The sequence below is a fragment of the Telopea speciosissima genome, chromosome 6 (genome assembly GCF_018873765.1).
Source record: "Telopea speciosissima isolate NSW1024214 ecotype Mountain lineage chromosome 6, Tspe_v1, whole genome shotgun sequence".
Lineage (NCBI taxonomy): Eukaryota > Viridiplantae > Streptophyta > Magnoliopsida > Proteales > Proteaceae > Telopea > Telopea speciosissima.
Window position 1 is genome coordinate 55,218,925 of NC_057921.1, and position 24,910 is coordinate 55,243,834.

At 38.0% G+C, this 24,910-nt stretch overlaps 2 protein-coding genes across 2 annotated transcripts; one reads left to right on the forward strand and one right to left on the reverse strand.

The window, feature by feature from the left end:
- The first annotated feature begins 2,778 nt into the window (after nucleotides 1-2,778).
- LOC122665293 (protein FIP2) lies at nucleotides 2,779-4,499 on the forward strand. The gene has a single exon (XM_043861408.1). The coding sequence runs from the start codon at nucleotides 3,079-3,081 to the stop codon at nucleotides 4,141-4,143; it is 1,065 nt and encodes a 354-aa protein (XP_043717343.1). The 5' UTR covers nucleotides 2,779-3,078; the 3' UTR covers nucleotides 4,144-4,499.
- Nucleotides 4,500-14,274: 9,775 nt separating this feature from the next.
- On the reverse strand, nucleotides 14,275-17,035 carry LOC122665945 (cationic amino acid transporter 6, chloroplastic-like). The gene is made up of 5 exons (XM_043862070.1): nucleotides 16,631-17,035; nucleotides 16,326-16,548; nucleotides 15,760-16,090; nucleotides 15,231-15,459; nucleotides 14,275-14,807 (listed from the first exon to the last, which is right to left on the reverse strand). The coding sequence occupies exons 1-5, from the start codon at nucleotides 17,016-17,018 to the stop codon at nucleotides 14,275-14,277; spliced, it is 1,704 nt and encodes a 567-aa protein (XP_043718005.1). The 5' UTR covers nucleotides 17,019-17,035.
- Nucleotides 17,036-24,910: the final 7,875 nt, after the last annotated feature.

Sequence of the window (24,910 nt, forward strand, 5' to 3'; positions counted from 1 at the left end):
CCAATGTATAGAGAGGGAAATTGAGGGAAATTTTTTAGACCCACTAAGAATGGAAATTACAAGATAAATGAGTTTCAAATTTGTTTTACATTCATTATTTTTTATTTTAAAAAGATTTACTTAACCCCCAAAGCTCATTTAACTGTTTTGAAAATTGTGAAATTCAATGAAAGTGCACCTTAATTGAAGGAGACTAGGAGTAGAAATCAAAGCTTCTATTACCCCCTAAAAAATATATGAAAACGAACCTATAGCTTCGAGCATCGAGTCTAGAGGGAAATACACCACAATTGTTGGAATAAAAAACAATTGAAAATTTTACCAAAAAAAAAGAGGAAGGTTCACCAACCATCCTAGGGTTCACAAACTCCTCCTAAGGTTTAGTATGTTGCAAAATACCCTCCTAATCCCTCATTCACCATGGGTGGAAGGAAACTCAGTCAAAAAAAAAAGTGAGAGAAACAATAAAAAAAAAAAAACATGTAGAGAAAGTTGTTACCCCTTCCCTCCTATTTCTCCATCATGGTTTAGAACAGATTTTTTGGGCAATTTTGGAAGTTTGCTTTTATTTCATTCTTGCATTGCATGAATAATAATGAACTTTGGGGATTGAGTAATTCAAAATGAAAAGCAGTGGATGCAAAACAAATTTGAAACCTATTTATCTTGTAATTTCCGTCTTAATCTAGTAGATCTATGAAATTGTCATGGTGATATACTACATCTATGTGAAAGAAAAGAGCGGGAAACTTCTCACTCCCTTATTATACATTGTTCAAATTCTCTTGCCTTAAATTTCTTTCATGATTCTGCCATAAAAGTAAATTTCCATCTTTCTAACCGATGTACTGCCATATGACAAATAGTATTATGCTTCACTATGCATTCTAAGCATTTTCATATGTTTCTTGACCATTTCTGTGTATTTTTAATATTGAAAACGTGGTTTGAATTTGCAAGGACTCCCCATTTGTGTCCATGTATTCCTATATTTGTCAACTATGCAATTGTTTTTTGTATGATAGTTTTTATAAACTTATTTTTCCATTTGGATGATCCAAATAAGGGAAAAAGAGTGAACTCTGCCCTAGAGGGTACCCTATGTCAGCACTGCAATGTGTCTATCTCTCTCGTCCTATGTAAAAAAAAGTTTCTACCCCTCCTTCCCAGCCTGGCGTAGGCCATACTCTCAGTTAGGGGTGTCAATACCCAACCCGAAACCGATGATATCGGCCCGAACCAGCCTGAACGAGCCCGGACCACACCGGACTGAACTCTTAATGGTTCGGTTCGGTTTGTGGATCCAGAAAGGCAAATGGTTTGGTTTGGTCTGGGCTAGCCCGATGGTGCATCGGTAGCCCGAACCGACCTAACCCGATAAATGAGTAAATCAGTAAATGCCTAATGCCCCATTGCCCCCTAAATGTGTTGTGATAGTTTCTCACTTTATCTCATATCCTTTGTTAGTGATTACCCAACCAATTGTATCCATAGGCCATAGGACATAGGATACAAAGATGCATTGTATTTGAAATATTTTATGTACTTAAAAGATAAAGAGAAGAAAAATTAGCACCAACTGGACCTTACTAGTTATATAAAACCGGTACCAAATCGAATCCAAACCGATATCAACCCGTTATCATAAACCGAAACTGACACGAAACCAAACCGCACCAAAACCGAAACCGCACCGAAACCAAATATTTTTTAATGGTTTGGTTTCGGTTTCTATAAAAGTCACATCGAAATCGAAAAGCCCGAACCGAAACCGGCCCGTTGACACCCCTACTCTCAATCAAAGAACCACTTCCCTCCAAAAAAAAAGAAACTTGAAATAAGACTCTTATGTGAGTAGGGGATTTTGAGATTCACTTATTCATAGAGTATAATTTCGTGCAAGGGTGTCAATTTAGAAGCGAAATTAAAGTTGCTTGGTTAAAATCAAGCCAAATCAAGCTGAACCAAATTGGTTCGTTTTAGTTTAGAAAAATGTGATTTTTTCGGTTCGGTTCATTTTCATGATTGAAATTGTCAAACAGAATCGGATTACTCATTTTCAAATCGAATAAATTATTCTTTTTAATATTTTAATCAATGTAGATGATAAATTTTATTTTTTTTTAATGTTTGAAAAAAAATATAATACCAACAAATAAGAGGTTTTTGTTGTTGAAAATATAAAAGTTGGTCTAAACACCTAAAATAGAGTTCAAACCAAATCAAAACCGAATAAAAACCAAACCAAAATTAAACTGAATCAATTCGGTTCTAATTTGGAAAACAGGCTCTTATTCAGTTTTGTTTCGATTTCTACATTCTATATTTTGAATCAAATAGAAACCAAACCGATCGGTACCCTGTCTTGTGACTTACCATACCGCGGAACCAGTCTAGTTTGGAAAACCTTCCTTTGACCAGTCTGCCTAAGACCACGGCTCAGACATATGAGAGAGATATTGAAATGAACCAGAAGACCCAACTGTGAGAGAGAGAGAGGGAGATTGAAATGAACCAGACGACCCAACTGTGAGAGAGACAGAGAGAGAGAGAGATTGAAATGAACCAAAAGACCCAACTGTGAGAGAAGAGAGATTGAAGTGAACCAGAAGACCCAACTCCCCCATCACACCACAAAACCTTCGTTTAAAGCCCAAACAAGAAGCGAATTACGCACGCCACCAATAACCAGTGACCAACCACCAAATGACCAAAGAAAGAAAAATGCAAAAAAAAAATTTGAATAAAAAGTCAAAGAGATACAGACAGCCGGGGCGGTGGTTTAGGCCATAGGGAGGTTAGAGGTGGGGTGCATTTGGTGATGTCTAAGCTGTGGTGGCAACCAATTGGGAAGGGTGGTGGGGGGTGGGGAGAAACCTGGGAAGCGCTGACCGCCTCAGAGAGAGGTGTTGGGGGTGCGCAGCTTAAGCTGCGTACGCTCGCGTCATACGGCCCCGCGTCCCTTAAGCGGTGGCGGATCTTGGATCTTGAAATCAGCCGCACATCCCTCCCCTAATAACACCACCACCATCTCATGTTCTCACATTATGTTCCCCACCACCACCACCACCACCATCCATGGCTGCTTCCTCCTCCTCTCCCCAAGACCCAACCCCAATTCCAACCACAACCACCGCCGCCACTACCATCACCACCACCACCACCACAGCCCCCTGTCCAACCCCTAAACCTTCCTCTAGACGCCTCCCTCCCCCTTGTTGGTCCCATGAAGAAACTGTAGCCCTCATTGATTCCTATCGTGAGAAATGGTACACCCTCCGCCGTGGCAACCTCAAGGCCTCCCACTGGCAAGAAGTCGCCGACGCCGTTGCTCGGCGCTGTCGTTTCGCCACCCCTTCTAAGACCTCTGTCCAGTGCCGCCACAAGGTCGAAAAGCTCCGCAAGCGCTACCGTGCAGAGAAGCAGAAAGCCTTATCCAACCCTGGCCGCTTCTCCTCCTCTTGGGTCTACTTTCGCAAGATGGATGCTATGGAGAAAGGCCCTTCTTCTGCAACAGCCCATTCTAATGGTACTGATGAAGACGACGACGACAACGACAACGGCAATGAGGATGATGACGAGAACGAAGTCGAAGATGACGAGGAAGATCCACTGCCTCCCACCAATACACGCAGTCTCCATCGCCTTCTTAACAATGGGGTTAGTAGCAGTGGTGGCCGCGGAGGAGGTGTTAGAGGGTTTCGTCTTAGAATACCTAGTCTGCCCACGAGTGCTCTGCCGCCCGTCACGGGATTCCGGTCCAAGGGCTTCGATAGGGTCGTCGATGGAAACTCTAATGCGAACCGTAACCATAACCCTAGGTACTTGAATGGTTGTTCCCCCTCGACGTCCAGCTTTGGGCGGAGGACCGATGGTGGTAGGGGTCTGGGAGGAGGAGGGGTTAAGAGAGATTTTAATCCGGTTTCCGAGATGGTTACTTCGATTAAGCTGTTGGGAGAAGGGTTTGTGAAGATGGAGCAGATGAAGATTGAGGTGGCTAGAGAGATTGAGAGAATGCGGATGGAGATGGAGATGAAGCGGACTGAAATGATTCTCGAGTCCCAGCAGCGGATCGTGGAAGCCTTTGCTAAAGGTTTGTCTGGGAAGAAAAAGATCAAGAGGTTACACTCGCCGGATTCATAGGCAAGGAAGCATAAAAACTGTTTTTTTGTTTACTACTCTTTCACATTTTAATGGATCTGCACAGGATTTGAAAGAACATATATCGAGAAGCCTTGATTTGGGTCGAGATGGCAGAGGTCAATTCCACTGCTTACTGCATGCAAATTCAAGTCTTGGGCTCGTGTACCCAATAGTCCAATTTGGTCTTGTTGTCGAGATATGGAAGTTGGTGAGTTGAAGATTTGAAGATCTTACGAAATTCCTCTTTTTGTTTTTACATTTTCTCTGTTCAAATAACTGACTGTCGAAACCTCAGAACTTGCTTAGTTTTGTATTTTTTTGTTATTTAAGAGGAGAAAAAGAATTACTGTTTCTTAAGAAGTTTGCTTGTTGAGCTAGTAAAGCTTGTCTTACTCTGTATTAGATTTGGCGTTGTTTTGGAAACCTTTGTTTAAACGGATCTTCGGTTTTTGTTCCTTGAGAAGCTAAAGCACATGCTCTTGATACTGTTTGATGCCTAATTTTGGAGCCAATTTGGCAGATTGGAGTTCCAATTTCCCAATAAATTTTATTTATCTTTGCTCGTTGGTTGCAGTATGGTGTTTGAACTAAACCTTGGGAGTAAACCATGCCCACTTGCTAGGTCATCTACTGGTCCCAGAGTTGGTTAAAGTTTGATCTTCCTCCTTGCTTGTAGCTCAGTCTACTTGTATGTTTTGAGGGTGCCCCTTGGTGCAACGGTAAAAGGTTGCTCCATTGTGACCAAGTGGTCATGGGTTCAAGTTATGACCCTCCCCAGACCCCGCAATGGCAGGAGCCTCGTGCACTATGTACACCCTTTTTGTATGTCTTGTCGCATATTTCTATTTGCCCATGCAGGCTAGACTTTGTCTTGTCATTGTTGGACATTGAAATGAGATGTTGGACAATTTGGGTTTCCTGAAATTTGAAGATGGTTGATATGTGGCATGCAAATCAACAATATTTGGCCGTACAATCAGCGTAGACAAACCTATGATAGTTTACATTGGTTCTTATCCAGCTATTGTCAATTATAGATGGAAAACAGCATGGCCATTTAATTAACCTCAAAACTAAGTGTGTGTATTTAGGAAGTCATAGATGGAGCTAGGAAGTCATACATGGAGCTCTGTAAATAAGTGAATCTCTATGAAACATAAAGTTGTAGCTAAGACCACCCAAGGTTTTAGGTCTCGGTTTCACCAGGCTACGAAACCAAGTTCTGCCGAGATCTTGGCAAGTTGGTGTATTTTTTCCCGTCCTGACTCAGTGGTGGTTTCGGTGGCCATATGGCCAAGATAGGTCTTGAAACTTGACATGCATCCTATTTTAGGCCTTCTAAACACAATGGAAACATAGTTTTTACAAATTCAAACCCAAAATGATACTTTGACTTCGGACTCTAGGTTGGTAGTCTACGATGTACATGGGCTCTACTCTAGGCTATTCCACACAATATTTAGAGCACATGTAATTAAAGTAGAGGTGTAAAACAACTTAATTAAGTATTAGAAATTAAAAAACATCAAACCATAAACCATTTAAGCATTAGACATCATATTCATACTCATACATGGTAATGGTTTGACGGTTTGTTAATAATTGTTAGAAACTTGGAAAGAGACATAGATTAAACAAATACAAGTGTAAGTGTGTAACAAGTCCTACCATTTGAGAGTAGCTATGAAACGAGTGTCGGGCCGGATCATCGAATCAAGCTCTGCTTTGATTGAATCACAAACGCTGGCCATGACATATTATGTTGTTCTTGAGATGCAATGTAGTTCCCTCTCTTGATGTTGAAGCTTCAATTTTAAATCTCCAAGCTTTATTCTTCAATTGAGGTGAGATTTGCCAAAAAAAAAGCACCAAAACCCTCACCTCCAAGTGTTTTTCCTTCACAACAGACCGAGGCGAGATTTCGAGCTAAGATCGAAATCTCGCCGAGAGGGTGCCTTTTTTATAGTTTGGTTTGGTCGAGATCAAGATATACCACAAGATCTCGACCAAGATCTCGGTGAGATACCGAGATCTTGCACAAATCTTGTGTCGCCTACCGTCTCATCTTGAGACTTCACGAGACCAAGATATTTTCGAGATCTTGTACTATGAGACCACCATATGTAAGCAAGAAGGAAAACTTATTAAAATGCCAAAATACTTGTACTACGTGGTCTATTTCAAAAATTGGCCAAGGATAGAGCTTACATTGGTGGGGGTAGGTAGGATGAACCTAGGTTCAGGTTACACACCTCATACAAGATCCCAAGTAATCCAAATCGGAAGCCAACAAAAGTCAACCCTCTCCGATGAAGATCAAACTTTAACCAACACTCACAAACAGTTAGAATAGTTGATCCCCAGAATACAACAGTGATCTAATTGTTGGATTAATCACAATCAAAGAATAATCAAATCTGAAACACAAAGTACATGAATGGGAGGAATTTAGTTGCAGGAAATCAGAGACTCTGATTAGTCTCCAATTTTGGTTGAAGGTAAATCTTGGTTGATTCTTTCAATTCCCAAAATATGGATCAGATCCGTCGATTAAATTTAATGCAAAAAAATAATCCTCAGTTCTGGACTCAAATCAGAGTAAACTCAGGAGAAATTTTATATAATCAGATTAGTAGCTCTGATCTACACCAAACCCTGGTTGAAGGTCTCTTTTAGGAAGGCCTTGAATACCCCAAAAGATCACCTTAATCTGAGAACAGAGCATCTGCAGTGTGTAACAATGGCTTCTCTGATATAGATCAAACACTAACAGAATAGTGGGAAGATCGATGGACTATTGAAGGTTGATTAAACTCAAATCAGGGATTCAATCACAGGACAGCAATATCAATTGATAGAGAAGTTAAAACAGTAACTTACTTGCAGGAAAATAAGAGTATATAGAGAGGATAGATAGCTAATGGCTTCCAACCAACAACCTGGACCAGAATCTCACTGTTCCCAAGGATATCCCACCCTTATCTGAATCTCACAGCAACTCCATTAAAGAAGAACAAGAAATTTCTATTCATAGAAAACTAATAGCACACTCCTAAATCTGATTAGGAATGTAGAATCCTAATCGCTAATAGCAAACATAACATAAATAGGAAATCAAACTCTAATAGGAAACATCCCACACACAGGTGAGAGAGTTCAAAACTAAATAAACAACTTAAAATAAAAAAGATAACTAATGCTAAGCCCATGACATGAACTGGGCTGGATTAAGCCCACGAGCTGGCTGGACTTAATCCCTGTCGAACTGAGCTGGATTGGCGTGGTTCTTCTTCTTCCTATTCCTGCCTGCGTAATTACAATTAGAATCGGTTTGAAGACTGGTTTGATGAAGTTAGTCGGAGCTCTGTCAATATGAGTGATTCTCCATAAAATAAAAAGTTGTAGCTGAGACCACCATATGTAAGCAAGAAGGAAAACTCATTAAAATGCCAAAATGCTTGTTTTACATTGTCTATTTCAAAAATTGGCTGAGGATGGAGCTTATGATTGGAATCGGTTTGAAGACTTGTTTGATGAAGTTACCAAATTTCGTATAGTAACTGAAGATATTAACAGTAAAAATCTTAATGCATGGTGGTAGATGGTAAATTTTGGAATGCAGCCACATTTGATGGAAGCTAGCTGGACCAGTAAATTGATCCTGCAAAATGTAAATGGCAGCAGAAAAAGGAGTTAAAGAGTCCTTAGAGGCCTGGGGCATGATGGTTCCAATTTTAGAAGAGGCTAACATGTATTTGACATATTTATGAACCTCCCAGACTGATCCAGATGAGTGCATCGTCTTTTCAGATGACCTGATTGTCAAATCGAAGGAAATGGCAGGATACGGGTGTAATTATTAATACTGGCCAGGGAAGTTTTATTGCAGCAAAATTTGTTAGATGTCCAGTGGGCTCTGCTTTATTTGCAGGAGCTGAGTCTTCACAAATGTTGTTCTACTTAGTAGAATCTGAAGGATGTGAAAAACTATCCTGTTTCAAATGTCAAAATGGCTGGAAATGATAAGAAGAGAACAAAGAAATACCAAAGGGAAATTCAGTCTGTATGTAAGCATGCTTTCTAGCTTCTCAGCAATTAAGGTTATTCATTTTATTGGGCAGCTCAAGGCTCTTGCAAATGGTGCTGCCGATCTGTATAAATAATAGGTATGATAGTTACAGGATCCATCATGCATAAGCAGTAGGAATCAGGAGGGTCAGGACTAGGGCCCACCATTCAAGATCAAGAATTGTGTCTGACATATAATCTGTTCTTAATTGTGGATTGATGGTCCCTGTCTGGTATCTAGGACTAAAAGTGAAGCATGTGATGCCAGAGAAATTATGATTCAGTCCCACTCCATATGGCTGTCAGTCCAGGAGTATAGGCAGCGATCTGGGGAAAAAGGTGATAAAGTTATCGTGTTTTTTCTTGGACTAGTGATGTTGATTGTTCAAACCTCACTGTACTGCAATTTTGTACGTCATGTTTTATCAGTGTGTAAACTGTAAGCAATAGTTTATTTTTTGCCCTTGTTCTTAAATCATTTGCTACCTCTTATTAGGTTGTGCTTGCTTATAAGGGTCTGGAGTTTTATTTGATTGTCTGTGTGTATGCATCATGGAGAATGAGAAGCTCTTCAGGTGGTCTTGACTCTTGATACTGCATGTCTTATATCTGGCTTTTTATAACAGGTTTTAATGAGTATTCTTGTGTGACTGATGCCTGTTCAAAGCAAGGGAGTTTGGCAAGCTAAGTATGCCTGTAGTTTTATAAAAACCCAAGGGTGTCACAATGGCTTGTTAATAGTTGAACTTAGTTGGATTATGTTGCTTCAAAGTGAATTAAATCCCTTCCAGGATTTACTTCTGGTTGTTCTAGTTGCTCTGGTTACTTACTTAATTCTAAGGATGACACTTTTTTATCCCTGGGTAATTACACAGGACCACATTTTAGTGTGTAACATGCATCTTTAGTCATAGGGGATCAGGAAGATTTAGCAATGTCAACAACCCAAAAAACTATTCCATCCCTTAGATTTATGATGTTATATATCTTGTTTCACTTTCCCCCCCCCCCCCCTCTCCCTTTCTCTTTTTCTTCTGGTAGTCACATTTTGTTGAACCCTGGTTGGCTGCCCAAATAGCTACAAGATTTGGAGACTTGTACCAAAAATACTTGCAGAGGAAGATTCAAAATTTTGGCAGTGGAAGAGTGGGGATGCAGCTCGTGAGTTTCTTACCATTATATACTCTACCTGGATGGTTGGCTTCCCATGTAGTGCCTTTTGTGGCTTCTATTACTAGTTTGTTGATTAAATTAGATATACTTTGAAGGTCTAAGCACTTAGATATGAATAGAATTGTGGATTTATTGCCGTAGTCTATAAACGTACTAATTCCAGTGAATACCGTGACCTTGTGGACTTTCTTACCTTCTTGACCATCTAATTTAATAAATATTGCCATAGTCTATGGCATGAACTATTTTCAAGTTGGCAAGGCAGTCTTGAACAGATGTGTTTTTATAAGTAGTGGTTTTCAGCACATCAAGCCAAGAAGCTGGTGGGCCCATGATCGGAAAGGCACTGTGTGAGACCACCAATGTGAATTGCTGGTCTACTTTTCCTTCCATTCCAGCATCTCTCTCTCTCTCTCTTTGGGGGGAGGGGGGTTGTATGGATGTGGAAGGAGGAAAGGTTAGGGAAGGTGGTCATCCTAGTTAAAGTCATTTTCTTCTTTTTGGTTTCTGCTAACTCCCTCTCTCTCCCCTGCCCTTGTGTGTGTGTGTGTGTGTTTGTGTGCAAGGTTGAATGATGTAAATTGGAATCTGCAGTCTCAGAGGAGCTTGGTGTCATTCTTCCACAAGTTTTGATACTTGAGTTTTGCTGGATTGATGAACATTTTTTTTTTTTTTGGGGGGGGGGGGGGAGGGAGAAGGATTTCTTATTTTGCTAGAATTTTGGACCACAGTTAAAGGAGGGTGTTGAGTAGGTGTTGATAAAGTTGATTCGATTGTGTAGCTGAGTATGAATGAATAAGGGTGACAAAAGTGACATGGAATGATTGAATGTTGTTTTTCTGCAAAGGTTACCATTGTATTGTCAAATAAAGGAAAATACTGTCAATTGCTTCAGTTTCGTTGTCACATGCCTCAGAAGAGAGGGACAATAGACTTTCCACTTAGAATCAAGAGATCCTTAGTGGGGTTGAGGAGCCGTTGAGGGCAGGTCAACCACAAGAAGACCTAAATGTTGGGGGCACATATCAGAGGAGCAATGGTTCCTGGGATATTCATATTCTGGGGAAGCACCTTCTTATGGCCAAATTGGCCGAAAATAAAAAATTTTAAGGGAGAGCCCCACACTTTGTGATGAGGATTGGACATAATCCTTTTTATAACCTACTGAGGTGTAGGGGAATCCAAGTGAAGGAGGTCCTTGATCTTCCAAGATTTGGAAGAACCAATGAAGTTACCAACTTTAAGGTAAAGATTAGATTTGAATGTCATTTCCTCTTACCGTTGAACCATCTTAATCCTTTTGCTTAAAGGTCCCTGGATTTTGAAATCCCTCTCCAAGCAGGAGAAACATTAGTATTACTAGGAGAACTAGCAAGGAAATGGGAATTTAAGCATTTAGGCACAGATTTCCTACCCCTAGGATCAGGCCGGCTGACCCTAATTAGCTCCCTGACCATGGGGACATGACAAGTATGGTGTTATATTCCTTCCTTTTTTTTATTTGGATATTTTAGTTCATATCAAGTTACTTCGCAATTATAATGTACGCTAGGCTGACCTTTAGGATAAGGTATTTTAACCATTTGGTTTAAAATTCTATCTATTTTAACCAAAAGTACCAATGTTCCATGGAGTGCTTACTAGGTATGGTATGATTACTTCTCACTAAAGTATACTATATCTATTATTATGTGTGAAATTACATGAAATCGGCTGATTTCAGGTTGTTATAGTAATAAATTAACCGAAATTATCTTTAGGAGATGTAGGGGTGGGCCGGGCCAGGCTCATTCTAAGACCTCAATTATGGCCCGGCCCGGCTCGCTTAGACTCAAAGCCCAGAAATTCCCAGCTCTAACCCGCCCTCAAGGCCAGAGAATCTCAGGCCAGGTTCTACTCGGGCTCAGTTTGGGCAAAGGCAAGCTTGGGCAGATAGGACCAAACTTGCACCCCTAAATTAGTATAGGTGATTATTTAGGGTATGTTTGGGTAAACTTATCAAGTTCCTGCTTCTAGGTTTCAAGAAGCCCTAGTTTTTTGTTTTTGTTTTTTTGGAGTGGTGTGGGGTGGGGGGTATTTTTGTCTGTTCCATTTCCTGCCCGTTCCATTTCCTCAAGTTCCTCTAATAGAGGGGGGTGGACCCTATGTGGCCAGTGTGTTTGGGTAGGGGTAGGGTGGTGATTTCCACCCCCTCTATTAGAGGAACTTGGGGAAATGGACCTGCCAAGAAATGGAGCAGATAAAGGTCCGGTGGGGCTTCTCGAGCTTATGCAGTAAAGATTTCTTGGATTGGCTGCATGTTTTAAACCCCTGAGGCTCCTTTTGGTTGCTTGCAAGGGAAATAAAAAGTTTTCAAACCTAAAAAAGAAATTTTGATAATCATTATCTTATATGATTGTACAAATTATTTAAATTTCTTAGCATATTTACTAATAATGTTTTCTTAGATGTAAATTTTATTTTACTTTTCAAAATGCAAGAGATTTAAATGTAAAGTAAAGTGGATTTTATAACCAAATAATTTGGAGTATAATATAATCATATAAGGTAATCATTAAAAAAATTTATTTTTAGGTTTGAAAATTTTCCCTTCCCTTTAATTTACCTTGCAATCAAATGGAGACTAAAAGCTGACTATTTTGGGTTTCAGCTAATTCTACCCCCAAACAAGTCGGACCCATTAACAGTCAGTAATCTGTATAGCAAATTAACTGGACGTACCATGAAGGTGCATTTGATCATTTGATGGTTAAGCAAATACATTTTTTTTAATGAAAGAAAACCAATAAATAAATAGTTATGCTTTCCCTTAAAATCAGGAAACGTGAGGTACTCAATGTAATTTCTCTAAAGATTAGATACCTCAAGTGTAATTTATCCTAAAATAAAAAGTTATGTTTTCCCTTAAAATCAGTAAACATGAGGTTCTACCCAAAAATGTAAACGTGAGATACTCAACGTAATTCCTCTAAAGATTAAGTACCTTAAGTGTAATTTACCCTAAAATAAACAATTATGTTTTCCCTTAAAATGATATGTACAATGTTTTATCAATCTCCTCCTCTCCATAACCCCCCCGGCCCCAAAAAAAATTAATATATATACGAAACCCAAATTTTACTTGGTTAGATTAAAACAACAATGCTTGCCAAGCATAAAAAGAGTAGAGCTGCAATGCCCCACGACATGTGAGATTAGAGTGCATAAAAATACCTTGGCAGTCACATCATTTTCCTTCTTATTTTCCCTATAATTCACCAAAATAATACCCCTTGTCTGATATTTTAGTTCAAACAAACACAAGTTTACAAACTTTTGGAAAATTTAAAAAGCTTAATAAAGGTTGTATCCTTGAGTTGTAATTAAGAGGAATGGATATATATAATTTTTTTTTTCTAATGAAGATAATAGTGTCATTTCACATGCGTATTTAAAAAATATGCATGACAATGACACCTTTTGATAATGACATAATGATATGTAATTTTAAATTTTTGAAAATCTTTTTATACCTTTATCTTAAAAATCTTTTCAAAATAAGACAAGGAACAATTAAAAGGTGTCCAGTTATAAATACACCTATAGAGATGTCATTCAGACAATCTCGATAAAAAAACCAACACTTGAATTGGACATGAATCGAAGTTGCTCATGCAATGACTAAAATACCCTTATAATTGTAATGGTAAAGGACAAAAAAAATGGCAAAGAATGTATTGATATCATTTCAATCATCATTAGTCATAATGGCCAAAACACACCTCAATCATCTACTCCAATAATCCTCAAATCTTATTATTGCAATTATATGAAGCTTGCTATCATATCGATCATCATTAGTTGTAATGGCCGGGGCTAAACACACCTCAATCATCTTCCTCAAACCTTAGTGTTGCAATAAAGGGCTTTATATGATTATGACAGAATAAGATACATCTAGAAAAGAAAAGGTTTTTTAAAAAACAAAAAACCTACTCTTTCTCTTATAAAAACAAAAAAAACAAAATGAAGGAGAAAAGGCAAAATCACTTTCTTCTTTTTCTCTTTGTTTTGATTTTGGTATAGTGTCTTTTTTTCCTTTCCATGTCTTTTATCAAGTTTCAATCTCCATCGATTCCTTTTTTGCTTTGGAGGAATTCTTTTGAGGCTCAGATGTTTGAATTACAAATCTAAAATGAAAAGAGGAGAAAGGGAAAAAGAAGCAACCTTTTAAATAACCTCTCTTCTGATAAAGCTGATAGCTATCTTTCCATCTTAGTTTGCCAACTGACCCGAACAGTCAACCTCCATGGCCCTCTCTCTCTCTCTCTCTATCTTTCTCACCCACAACATGATTTTCAATCTAGGTTTAGTTAGGTTTGGTATTTTGTGAATCAAACCGGCTAATCGCAGTGATTCTAGCATATGCAATTTGGTTTTCTTGTCGATCAGGACCAGCTAACCCCTCCTAGTTTTCTATTTATTCATGGATGAATTTATTGGGAAAAAATACGCAACCACGAGTAAGAAACCAAGCAAACAATACACACAACACAAAATGTATAATGTGGTTCATCACGAATGCGTACATCCACCCAAGAGAACTAGAGATTTTCCACTAAACTTGTAAAAATCTCTGCTCCTTACAAAGTGATCTCTTCTTTGCTTTTGCCTAAGGTTTTCCACAGAGAAACAATATATAGGAAACCCAAAAACCCTAATTCCCACTCAATTATAATTTTATCATCGTACATGTAATGGATTCAAAACCCAACCCATACAAGCCCAGTAATAATTATTTAAACCATTCCAAATACAAAACATACCCAACCCCAACAAGATTAATACTTAATACCAATCAAATTTGGATTTGGGCTGGCTAGCTTGGGTTGATCATCCAATGGTTTACCTTCACCCAACCGGACCGGATAAAATCCGGTTTAACTCAACATTCCCAGTCTCCAATTCCTCTGCAAGGTATGTTGAGTGAACACCATATAAAACATAAAATAATGTCACCACACAAGCCCATATACCAAACCTTATGAAAGGTATCTTGTTTAATGTGGTCATGAGGAAGACATTAAGGAAGATTGAGACTGCAGCTGGCCATGGCATAAATGGCACAGACCATTGGGTGGGCAGGCGATTGCAAGGGACCATGTAGTGGAAGAAGGCAGTGATGGTGATAATAAACCCACAAAGTATGGATAGCCCCCACCATTTTACCTTGAACTTCCATGATAGAGAGAAGCCAACTGAAGTTGATGAGAGGAGGAACAAGAAGAAGAGAGTGGTAATCCGGTGATTGGTTCTATCAACAACATAGCGATGAAAGATTAGGGCATTGGCCACAAGGTAGAACACCAAGAGTGTGCCGATGGAGATCATCTCTAGTATTATCTCAAGTTCAGTGAAAAGTGCAATCGACGCTGTGCAGATACCTGCACCATAAGGGAGAGAAAGGTTGGTGAAAATAGTTGTTTTTATCGTTCAAGAATACAAAATCGATTTAGAATGCATTCTTGGAATGCATATCAAACACAGCCCTAAATAGAAGGTTGATTTTGAAGAAAAACACTAGTAGAAGGAATGAAATTCATTCCCCACTCCTTTAAAATACTGTCCATATATAAGGGGTGTTTCGGACGAAACTTTGCTGCCAAGGAAATGGGATCTAAAAGTGTATTTTAGAAAATACTAAAACCTATAGCTAAGAGGGTATTTGTGAACCCAAATGGGAAGTGAATTATTCTATTTCCTTGGCTGCTAGCCTTGTAGCATGAACATTTCCGTTCCTTATTTCCTTCATTTGTTGTGAGTTGAGTAATTATTAGGTCAATTTGGTTGTAATAAATAATTCTTACCCAAGAAGAGGGTGGCGTTCAAAGGGGTGCCTGTAGATGGATGAACCTTGGCCAACCAAACCGGGACGAGCCGAGCCCTTCCGATAACGCAAAGGTACCTGGCTTGACCTAGCATGGCAACAAGGAGAGAAGCCACAATACCCAAGCTTGCACCAGCCCCAACCACAATGCTCATCCATTTCCAACCAGAGATCTTTCGAAAAGCCGAAGTGAATGCAGCATCAGATATCTAGGAATCATGGTAAATGACAAGGGTTTACTTAGAATTTCTTTTTTACGTGAATGATTAATATATTCAACGAAGCCCAAGAATTCTTTCCCCCAAAAAAAATTTGGAGGAAAGAATAATGAAAATGAAAAAAGGAAAAATAAGAAAAATAATGATCTATCTCTGTAGCCGAATGAAGCCAAAGGGAAATACGAAGAGGATACAAAAGGATAGAGAGAACACATAACCACTAGGCACAAAGGGCCTACAATAAGGAGACCAAAATATACTTAGAATATTGAAGTACTTCTCTTGGATTACCTCATTGTAAGGGATTATCAAGCACAAAGACAAGGCCATGAGGCAATAAAGCACAGAAACAATAAGAACAGATCCCAAAATGCCAACTGGAAGTGCCCTTGAAGGGTTGTTGATCTCTTCTGCCATGGTTGATACAGAATCATATCCAATATAGCTGAAGTAAACTATTGCTGCTCCATCAAAAATTCCTCTTACACCAAAAGGAGCTAATCCTCTTGGATGTATTAAGTTCTCTGCACTCCCATTACAGAATCCAGAAATTATAATAAGCCCAAAGAAGATCCCATGAAAGATTGTCATGACAAGGTTCAGAGTAGAGCTCTCCTTTGTACTGCAACCCAATAAAAGAAAAAAGTTGTACCCATCACTCCACAGTCACCAATTAACTTTTGGTCTAATTAAAATTTCACATGTCTTAACTATTGGGGTTTCACGCGAAAGTAATAATTTCACATCGGATGTGAGTAGCCCAATATAAATAGTTAGTTTTTAATCTTTCTACGGAGAAGGGAAAAAAAAAAAAAAAGGACAAATAAGAGAAAGGCTGTGGTGAAGAAGGATCAAACCTGTAACATAGACAGATGGTTAGAAGTAGAACAAGAGCAACAGCAGTGAAATCCAATCTATTATAACCTGTTGCCAATCCACCTACTTCAACTCTCCATGAATTTGGATCTATTGCTCCAAAGGTACTAGAAAGATACTCTGTGAAACTTCTTGCCACTGCGGCATTTGATAATACATACTCCATTAGTATATTAGCTCCAGCAAAGTACCCCACAAACTCTCCTACATCAATTCATCAAAAGAACCCAAAATCAAGTTCAAAACTGCAAAATTAATAAAGGATTACTAGGATTTGTAAACATACCAAAAGTTACTCTGAGATAACTAAAGGCTCCACCGGCAACCGGAATTTCGACGGAGAATTCGGTGTAACACAAAGAAGAAAGGAGAGCTGATAATCCAGCAATGATATAAGAAACAAAAACAGCAGGACCAGAGATGTTGTGTGCTACATGACCTGTTGTTACAAAAACTCCAACACCAAGCATTCCTCCTACACCAAGAGCTACCAGGTCATACCACTTCAGTGTTCTTTTCATGTCTGCACCTGATCTTAGTCTTATTTGGTTGAGTTCTTGGTCTGGAGTCCTTGTAGCTAACATTCTTTTTCTGAGTCTCTGTGGTGTTTGAGAGAGGGATTGAAGATAACTGCAGCAAAAGATGTTGTTAGGTGATGGTTGAGTGGCTGCCATGTTTGAAACTCACCAAGCTTCTTTGGTTTAAACAGGTTTATATACAGGAAGAAGAAGAAGAAGAAGTTAAATAAAGGAAGGCTAATGGATTTCAAGCACTACTTGGATTTCATGAAATGCCGATTTTACCCCCCACCCCTCCCCCTTGTTATTGGTGAAGCCTGATCTCAATCCAGAAAATGCTGTGGTGATTTTTCGGTGGCGAAACTTGCCAGAATGGCCAAAAAGTGCATATTATGGTGTTGAACCTTGTAGAGCTCGTCAAGATCTTCGATTTGGTATGTATTTCAACCTATGTTGGTTCAAGTCCGAACCAGACCGGGTGGGACTCTAGGGGCAGTTTTGTACTTTCTGGGTTAAGGGTTTTCCTATATAATGTTATTATCTCTTTGAGAGATGTGAGGGTGAGGGTTTATATTTTGTTTCACAGAAGTACTGAAATTGTTCTATCGCTCAGCTTTGGATGTAGCCTTCCTTCTTGGGGGTGAACCACGTAAATCTTCAAATCAAAAAAAAAAAGAAGAACCACATAAATCTTGTCTTCTGCGCTTGTTCTTCTTTTTCTCTTCGTTTTTTCTTTTGCAAAATCACCATTTGGGCGTTGTTTTTCTAACACCCCTCCCCTCACCCTTCCCACCCCTTCTCTACCTTTTTATGGTGCGAGTGTGAGGAGCACGCAGAATGTGGAAATGTGGAGATATATAGCTACTTGGGCACACTCTACACATGTCCCTATCAAGGAGGGAAAAAAAGTTAGGATAAAAATGCCGGAAAAAGAGAAAAAAATGCTTCGATGATTTAATAATCTTTGTGGCTCAGTAAACGAACGTCCTCCCTCCAAAGTAACAAAAGGTATCAAACATTTGCGAATGAGCTTGCAAGAAGAATAACCATGGAGATGAGAGAGGAACATTAACCAATTCTTTCCGAATGAGTTCTACTCAAGTCCCTAACAAGGAGGAAGAAAAAAAAAGTTAGGAAAGAAGATAAGAATGCCGGAAAAAGAGAAAAAAAATGCTTCGATGATTTAATAATTTTTGTGGCTTACTCAACGAACGTCCTCCCTCCAAAGTAACATAAGGTATCAAACATTTGCGGATAAGCTTTCAAAAAGAATAACCATGGAGATCAGAGAAGAACATTGACCAATTCTTTTGGTATTTTACCTTTTAAAAAGACATAACAAGCATTTGGTACTTTGTTAAAAAAAAACAATTAAAAATTATTTCTTTCTTCCATCTTCCTAGAATAGTTAGACTTGAATCTTTGACTAGAATATCATAGTTCCTGTATGCTTCCAAAAATCCCTCAAAATTTTTAGCAGAATACAAATTATTGAAAATATAGTAAGGATCCTCTTCTTATGTCCTTTCAATTTCTAGGATCTCCAAGGATTTTTTTTTGGCTATCCTTTAAAATCCCTAGGGGATCTCCAAACAAATTTAGAAATTTGAACATAATTTGGAAGTAGTAGCAAGACCATCTAGCTGGATAGATTCTTAAACAAAAGGGTACAAGTAGAACTCTCATTCCTAACTTTTAGGAGCCACAGCTTTGCACATGGGTTTGAGTGTCTGTTTAGGATTTGATACTTTAAACACTCAAATAATTTGATCATTCATTACACAGTAGAAGTGTTTAATTATGCTAATCAGCTAAGTTTCATATAAAATGTGTATTTTTAGTTGCTTTAATAATGAGCTTCTACTAGAAAGGGATTCAAAAGTGTTTCTTTTTAAGTGTAATAGTACCCATACATTTTCAAACTTGTTTTTCTTAAACCTTCAACTGACCCTTAATTATTCATCAAATATCTTAGTCAACCACTTAGTTTCCATTTTCACATATAATAATTTCAGTAATGATTAATCTTAATCCATTCTTTTTTCTCTTAATCGATAAGTCATTAGTAAATGTGCTAATCTTGAGTAGAAGTTATTTTGATCTTCTAACATCTTAAGAGTAATCATTTCACCTTAAAGGTGCAAGGTCACTACCATGTCTGAATTTGTTTCTTTTTCACTTTAGTAGCAGTTGTTTTATATATAATTATCTTATCGGGAGAGGGTTTCCTACACTGACAGTGTGTAGTTTTATCCCTTGAAGAAAGGGTATTCTGGCAAAACAAAAAAAAATAGGGGGGGGGGAGACAATTTACATGATGTACATGGTGCTAAGTAAGATATCTGAGTCTTATGAGGGGTGCCGCATGTAATTTTGAAATTAAGCTGGCGTTGTGTTAATTCTTCTCTATTCTTGTTTTTGGGAAAAAGGTTATCTGAGCTGCTGGGGAATGTTATGTTATGGGCAAGAGTGCAAGAAAGAATCAATTCCAAATTGTTTGTTCTTTTATCCAAACCTTTAATTTTGTATTTTCTTAGTGGTTTCAGTGTTTGATCTGGAATAGAAAGTCTAGATTCCCCTACACCAGTTTGATAAAGTGATTTTACACTACCATCAGGGAATCAAATTAAATTGTTTAAGATGAATTTGGTAATGGATCTGTGAAGAGATATCAACTTGTGTCTGAAATTAATCTATCCTTCGCTTCGCTTGTCCATATTTATCAAGACAAGGTCTTTGAGTCTCAATTAAGTTTCTATGTCGTTTTCTATTTCTGGTTATGCATATATTCCTTGCTTATCCATCCATATTCCTAATGCAAAAAGGATCCAACAAGATACCGAACCTTACAAGCATTGAGCAAGGCCTAAAAACCTTTCAATATTTTTTTTAGTAATTGAATTATTATGTTTTGGTCAAGACATTCAATAGAAGGTGTTATGTGTGTCTCGAATTCTTGTACCCATTTCGAAGAGTCACCCGCCCCGACATTTTTTATGTCGACTCGAATGGGATTCCCCCCCCCCTCCTTCTGAGGTCTATGATGGTAGCGGAGGGCTCGACCCATTTGGAGGAGTATCTATATGTTTTACCCGTCTTGTTGTGAAGAAAGTGAAATTTGAGTTTTTCTTTTGTTTTTTTGAGTTAAGGTTTTTGGTGAGAACTAGCAGCGATGTCTTGGGTGTTCTTGTAAGATCTCCATTTGTATCCTCTTTCATTTACATAGTGAATCATCTTTAGCTTCGTCCGTGAATGTAGCATATCGTATTAGTGTGTGAACCATGTTAAATCTCTGTATCATCTTATTCCGTTTTCAGTTTAATAGAAGGAACTCAATCTACTTTCCAATTAAGTCAAATGAACCTTCAATAACTTATGGCTCAAGATAACTCATCTCCTTACAACCTTTTTTTTTTAATTTTTTTTATGAAAGTGTATTCACACAAACCACACACCAATCCCAAAGAATTAACTAACTTTTAGGACCATGGAATGGCGGATATATCCTTACACCCTTTAAGTTACTGAAAGGTCACACATTCTTGTGCCTTTCCTTTTTGTTTTCCTACTCCCTTTACACACACACACACACGCTCAGTCACTCACTCTCTCTCTCTCTCTCACACCCACACACAGTGACACACACACACTCTCTCTCTCTCTCTCTCTCTCTTCCTTCTAAGAATATAAATACATGAAAAGAAAGTAGTTTTTTGTCCGAAAGTGTGAATATAAAAAAAGGTTAAATTCTAGTGGTCCATGTTGCATGACCCGTCAAAGAGTATCCAATGATTTACATTTGTGGGGCTTGCTTGAATAGATTTTTGGTCAATGCCCGTTTGTGCACTATAATTGTTTATTTGCGATTTTCATTCTTTTCTGCATCATAAAATTCAGGTAAAATTTCGACCCTTATGTGTTGAAGTCGAGGTAGTCAATACTAGTAAAGATTTTGACTTAACAACTTTGTGAGATTTTAATTAAGATGAAAGCCAATTTAACCATGATATCCTACTTTAGACGACAGCATTACTAGGGCACTAAGATACAAATTGAGATGATTGAGGTAGGGACAATACTATCATTAAGATACAATTAAGTAAAACACTTAGGATAAATCATCAAGCATATTCATAATTTCATACTTCAAGAACAAGAAAAGCAAATGACAGTGGAAACTTAGATGCTTTGCAATATAATTGGTGGTTAAGTGGCATTCAACAATGGGGTAGGACGAAGCAGTGGGTGACTTTAGTCTTGATTATCTTAAGTGGGTAGCCCTAAATTTCATTGACCTCTTTACCGCCCATTACACCTCTCCTCACCTTACCTCACCTCAATGGGGTGACTCTGCTACAGTGCCTGTGCCTACCCATTAGGTGATGTTTTCTTATGCTAAAGTATCGAATCCATTGGAAAAGGGGGTGCTATCATGTCATGTCATCACTTGAAAAGTGCTTTGTTTTGTTTTATATTAATAAAAGGTGAAAAGATGGGGAACAATGGAATGGAAAGAGGAGATCACCCGAGAAGGAACAAAAGGCCTTTCTTTGGTGTGGAGAGGAATTAACAGGGACATATCAATTTAAAAAAAAACCTCAAATGAAGAAATAAACTATTGAGGTCTATAGAAGACCTTCCAACTTTTATTATTTTTTATTTTTTTTATGGGAGGGGGGGGCGTGCTATCCTAATCTAAGGGTTCATAGACGAACGACAAACTACAAAGAGAAGGTTAAGACAAACCAACAGAATGTACAACTACCAAAGGAAGGGGAATTTTTATCCTCTCAAGTGCGGTGCAACATCCAACCGGCCACCCAACACTTGAGAGGATTAAAAGTCGTTACTGCCCATGTTTTTATGGTTGGATGCTTAAGTGAGGTGCACTAGTCAGTGCGTTGCACTTGAGAGGATAAAAATACAGAGAAGGGGGGGAGGGGAAAAGGGTGCAGTGTCATTTATGGTACAAATGTGACCAAGAGAGCCGAACCCTGATCTTCTGGGACATGCACTTCAACCGATAAGCCTCCAACTAACCGCACTAGCTATTGTGTCACAGAATTTAATCCCACGACAACTGTACTTAGGCCATGGAATTTCTATATAAGTGGCGATCAACCTATACATGATATAATATGTTTTAAAGTCGTGCGACAAACCTTAGCCAAAACAGACAGTATCGTAACATGTGGACCCTACTGTGAACTGTGACAATTCATCTAATAAGTAAATTTACATCCCACTCCATATTTTTAAATTATTGATTATGCAAGCAATCCATGCAAAGCTCCACTTATAAAAGTAATTTACGTGGATGCATTATAGTAGCCCAACCTTCCAAATCGCTCTCCCAGTAAAACCATTTTATAAGACCATTAACAAAGAGCCCAGCTTTATTTGCCCTTGAACTTGGACACCCATTCGGGTAAATGAATCCATCCCCCTTTCCAGTCCTAACATGGGTGTCTTTCTAGACCCCATTTACCTTCAACCCAAACCCATTATAGCTTCCAACCCAAGTGTTGCTGCGATAATAAGACACCCCTGACTGCCTTAAATTACACATAACCTTCTGGTTTTTAAACGAGTTTCAAAAATCACCCCTTAGTTTTTGAAAATACTCATCCGTCATCCTTTACAGTAACGGTGTTAGTCTACTATTAGTTATTAGTGTGAAAGGACTATTTTACCCTTGTATTAAAACATTAGAATTAAATTTATAATACTACCCTTTAAAATCTATGTTTGGATGTCAAGGGTAGTTTAGGAATTTAAAATTATTTACCTGACTGGCTTCATCACTTAACAGCATAAAACTAACGATAGGGACTAATTTGTCATATTAGGATCTAATATAGGGGGTGATTTAAGTATTTTCAAAAAGCAAGGGGTGATTGAGTTTGGTTTGAAAACCAGGAGGTGACGTGTAATTTACCCTTTATTTAGATATGATTTATAACTTTATGATCCATTAGTGGGATGAATGATTTGGAGTAATTTTGCAAAAAAGGGTAACCGAACCAAAGAAAGTAAGTAGAGTTGGTATCAAATTAACGTGCACAATAAGGGTCAGCCGCCCTCAGATAAAAACTAATAGTTATAACTACAGTAGTGACTATTAACATATTAAATCCAAGAAAAGTGATATGAAAAGTAGTTTCATGGCCATTTCAGTGATCATTATCCCACAAGAACAAAAGTATAACTACCAAATAGAATAGGGTTAGGCCTTTTGTCCTTAATGAATGGTTTTATAGATTCATGAAGAGCTGCTGCAATTTTTAAGAATTTAATAATGATTAATAAACATGGTCTCTTAAAGGAGAAGTGATATATATCTTCCCCACATGCTTATGATTATCGGTGGAAAATAATCAATTTTGCATTTTGGCATGTAATGTTGATTCTCAAATAATGCATGCTGGGATAATTATTGCATGCTTTTCAAGTTAACTTACAATCATTTGCATCTGTATTGTTTTCAGGCTTCTAAATGCTTACAACCCTTCTACCAGAAAGAAAAAAAAATGCTTACAACCCTAAATTTTATTTTATTTTTGGTGAATTAAAATTTATTAAGAAGAAAAAAAGGGGAGAAATACAAAAGGGGGGCAAGCCTCATAAACAATGTAACCCAAGAAACCCATAAAAACAAGCTAGAGCAGCAATTCAAAATAACATCAAAACAAAAGGAGCCAAGGCAAGGGACTGGAAAAACACAAGCCAATGAAACTAAGGGGCTAAGCCCAAAACTTACACTCCAGAAGAGTGGAGGGGGGTAGAGGGACAGCTCTAGAAGGTCCCAAGATGAAACAATGTGTCTATTCTTGCTCATGTCTCTTCAAGGGGAGAGTAAAGAGGCTACTTTCTGCTAAACAAAAGACAATGGATGACCCAATCTGCTGATAGGTATGAGAGGAGTTGGAAATTTATCCTCTCAAGTGTGATGCACTGCTTAGTGTAGGTCACCACACTTAAGAATACAACTGTTCACCCAACACTTGAAAGGATAATAATATGCCACTGCCATGTTTTATGGTTGGATTCTTAAGTGTGGTGCACTGCCCACTTGAGAGGATGAAAATCTAGAGTTTGAAAACTTTTATACTGAGTTTGAAGCTTTCTTCAGAGGTTTGTAGTTGACTAGAGAAATTTTTTTTTATCTCATTTATAGATTCAAATGCAGTCATTTTATGTGTCATAAATCAGCACATTCCATAGATCTTTCAACAAAAATGGTGTGTGTTTAATCACTTCCTTTCTTCTATTCAATGGAAAATCACTCATTGTTTTAAGGAAGTGAACATTCTTGTTGATATTTTGCTTGCCAAGAAGAGTACTGTGGTATTGCAGGTACCTCTTTCTTGGTCCTCTCATCTTTAATTTGTCTGTGATAAGATTAGGTGGGATGTTCAAGAGAGACCTAGATTTCGTTTTATTTATGGTTGATATGATAAGTAAATTGTCTAGAATTTTCTGCTGATGACAATACCGAAGGTGAATTCTCTGGTTAATTATTGGTGGTGTATTGTGCTCTATTTATGGCAATACCGAAGGTAGAGCTTCAATATTCTTTTAATGTCCATCCAAGTGTACTTAGACATTAATACTATACATCTCTTTATTTTTTATATTATTCTTTTGTTGCTAACCTTTAATAAAAAAAAAATATTAAATCCAAGAAATATGACATGAAAAAGAATTTTCATGGATGTTTCAGTGCTCAGTATTGCACAAGACCAAAGGTATAGCTGCTATATAGAATAGGGTTTGGCCTTTTGTCCTTAGTGGATGGCTCATAGGTACAATTTTCAAGAATTTATTAATGATTGAAAACCAATGTCTTTCGAATGAAAAGGAAAACTTATTATTATTATTACAAACAAAATGCCACATCTGATCATAAAAATAAATGCTACATCGATATAGTAATTCATGATTCATAGGCTACTTCCGATCATATCTTCCTCACATGCTTATGATTGCCAAATGAGAAAGAAGTCATTTTTCTGCTTTGCATGTAACATTGATCCTCAAATAATGCA

What these genes read in the sequence shown, in the direction of transcription:
- LOC122665293 (XM_043861408.1), top strand. Translation starts at nt 3,079, where the DNA reads ATGGCTGCTTCCTCCTCCTCTCCCCAAGACCCAACCCCAATTCCAACC.
- LOC122665945 (XM_043862070.1), bottom strand. Translation starts at nt 17,018, where the DNA reads ATGGCAGCCACTCAACCATCACCTAACAACATCTTTTGCTGCAGTTAT. An exon ending in TTATCTCAGAGTAACTTTTG is followed by an intron (nt 16,549 to 16,630) that starts GTATGTTTACAA and finishes GAATTGATGTAG; the next exon opens with GAGAGTTTGTGGGGTACTTT. An exon ending in TGATAATCCCTTACAATGAG is followed by an intron (nt 15,460 to 15,759) that starts GTAATCCAAGAG and finishes CATGATTCCTAG; the next exon opens with ATATCTGATGCTGCATTCAC.